The sequence below is a fragment of the Apium graveolens genome, chromosome 6, assembly GCF_009905375.1.
Source record: "Apium graveolens cultivar Ventura chromosome 6, ASM990537v1, whole genome shotgun sequence".
Classification (NCBI taxonomy): domain Eukaryota; kingdom Viridiplantae; phylum Streptophyta; class Magnoliopsida; order Apiales; family Apiaceae; genus Apium; species Apium graveolens.
The window spans coordinates 55,739,620-55,742,065 of record NC_133652.1 but is presented as its reverse complement, the minus strand read 5'-3'; the positions used below and the strand labels follow the sequence as shown (position 1 = coordinate 55,742,065).

The following is a 2,446-nucleotide window of genomic DNA, read 5'->3' as shown; positions in this document are numbered from 1 at the left end:
CGATAATTCTTATAAATACCACAGTCTTGATCTACGGCCACACTTTGCCAGTAGCCGGCATCTAATTCTTATTCTTATTCTTTATACCACACTTTGCCAGTGGTCGGCATCTAAAGTTCAATAATTACGCGCCCTTAATAGGTATCTAAAGTTGCACACTTGTGCGCCTACTAAGGGTATCTAAGGCTAGTTCCGGAACTATAGCGTAAATTACGAACGGGTTCGAAAACGTAGAGACTGGGTTCTAAAATTCACAAATACTTATATCTTATAATTTCGAAATCAAAATTCTTATATCTTATACGAAATTAAAAACAGAACTGAAATATATTTTCCGAAAAATAAAAGTAAGTCAAAAGTACTTACCTCAAAGCCTGACCAGATCTGAATTTACTCTTTTTGACCCTCTAAACGATATTTTCTTGAAAAACACGAAACACGAAATCTGAAGATAACGAAAAGACCTTTCTGAAAAGTCCAGAATCACTGAATTCTGACTTACGATGAATTTTCTACGAATTTTACAAGACAGCTGATTTTTGCTGAGAAAGTCCTACGAATTTTAATGATAAAAACAAGGAATACGAATATGGTGTATTTATAACGATACAAAACCCTATATCTCAACTAGGAAATAATAATATTTCCTCCTAAAGATTTACAACCTCTCCAAGTAAATTCCATAAATAAAATATTTGATACACACAATTACCTAAACTAAAAAAATTTCGATTTTCTAAATTATTCTTACACTTATTTCCACAAATAACAAATCTTTTCACAAATCAACTACCTTGCACAAAATGTTTTCAGAATATTCTAATTTTAAAATATTTATCTAGACAAATTAATATCTAATTTCTAATAAATAAATTAAAAATAAAATTACGAATTTTACATTCTTCCCTCCTTAAAAGAATTTGGTCCCCAAATTCACATAACATAAATAAATTAAATAAGTCACTAAAGAAAAGAAATCATACCTTAATTGCGATAGTTGTCATTTCCTGTCAGCTGAAACACACGTCCTTTGCCCATCTTGTTATCTGCTTCCTTCCTTGGTGGCGGTGGCGGATTGTGCGGACAATTCGAAATCTTATGTCCTACTTCTCCGCAATGAAAACAAGCACCTGTATTCCAACGACAGACTTTGTCCGGATGATTCTTGCCGCACCTGGTACACGTCTCTCGATCACCTTGACCCCCGATGTTATCGTACACGTGTGGCTTCTTGAGTGGTCCCTCTTGAAAAGATTGCCCACTAGTTTGAGTGAACCGCCTCTTATTCCAACTGCCAGACGCCTTTTCAGATTCTGCCAAGCCCCTTTCGATCACTAACGCCTTGTTGAGGACAGCCTCGTACGTCTGAAGTTCAAACGACGCCACTGAATTCCTGATGTCACTTCGAAGTCCCTCCTCTAATCTTCGTGCTCGACTGCTCTCATCTGCTACTAGGGTCGACGCGTACTTCGCAAGCTTTGCAAATTCTGCTTCGTATTCAATGACGGTTCTTCCACCTTGTTGAAGTCGAATGAAGTCCCTCTCTTTCTGCAGACGAACTGTTCTCGGAAAGTACTTGTCCTCTAAAGCCTTCTTGAACTTTGCCCAAGTGTACGGTTCATGATTTTCTTCAAGATTTGTCGTCTCATTCTTTCTCTTTTCCATAAGCCACCAGTCGTAAGCGCTTCCTTGCAATTGGTACACAGCTAAGGTCACCTTCTGTCCCTCATTGCTCCCCAGAAGTCCGAAAGCTTTTTCCATCTCTTGGATCCACATCTCAACGATAGCCGGGTCTGTAGCTCCATCAAAAGTTGGCGGGTTCAAACGCTTGAATTGAGAGACGATGTTGGGCTTCGGTTGCTGATTCACAAGTACAGCTAGAGTTTCAGCCAGCTGGTCAAAGACGTTTCCTCCTTCATCATTATTGCCCTGATTTTCATTGTTGTTCTGATTTTCTCCATCCATCTTTACTAGAACACACAAAACAAATTCTAAACTTATAGTCAATAATCAAAAAAACACAAAAGTCAAACATATCAAATAATCACACAAATAAATGCCCTAAATCCAAAATAATTTTCTAAGACCTATACGATAGTCTAAAGGATCGCATCCTAGGGAATGTACTAGTCCCATACCTAATACACTCCGAAGGACAGCCTGCTCTTGATACCAACTGTAACAGCCCACACTTCCGGACTATTAGTTCTAAATCGAAAACTAAAAATAAAATATATTATTACTCGATAATTCTAATAGATCACGAAATTCAAAGCAGCGGTCAAACTCAATAATCAAAATCATAAAAATAGAGACGCAGCTCCACAAATCCGATAATAATTGTCTAACAGATAATTAAATTTATTCTCTAAAAACAAAATCTTTATTCTAATTCAAATAGCACAAAACGAAGCAGCACAGATCTCCTCATAGTTCTCATTCCTTA

At 37.1% G+C, this 2,446-nt stretch overlaps 1 protein-coding gene across 1 annotated transcript; it reads right to left on the bottom strand.

Annotated features, from left to right (window-relative positions):
* Positions 1-984: 984 nt before the first annotated feature.
* LOC141665087 (uncharacterized) lies at positions 985-1,965 on the bottom strand. The gene has a single exon (XM_074471070.1). The coding sequence runs from the start codon at positions 1,963-1,965 to the stop codon at positions 985-987; it is 981 nt and encodes a 326-aa protein (XP_074327171.1).
* Positions 1,966-2,446: the final 481 nt, after the last annotated feature.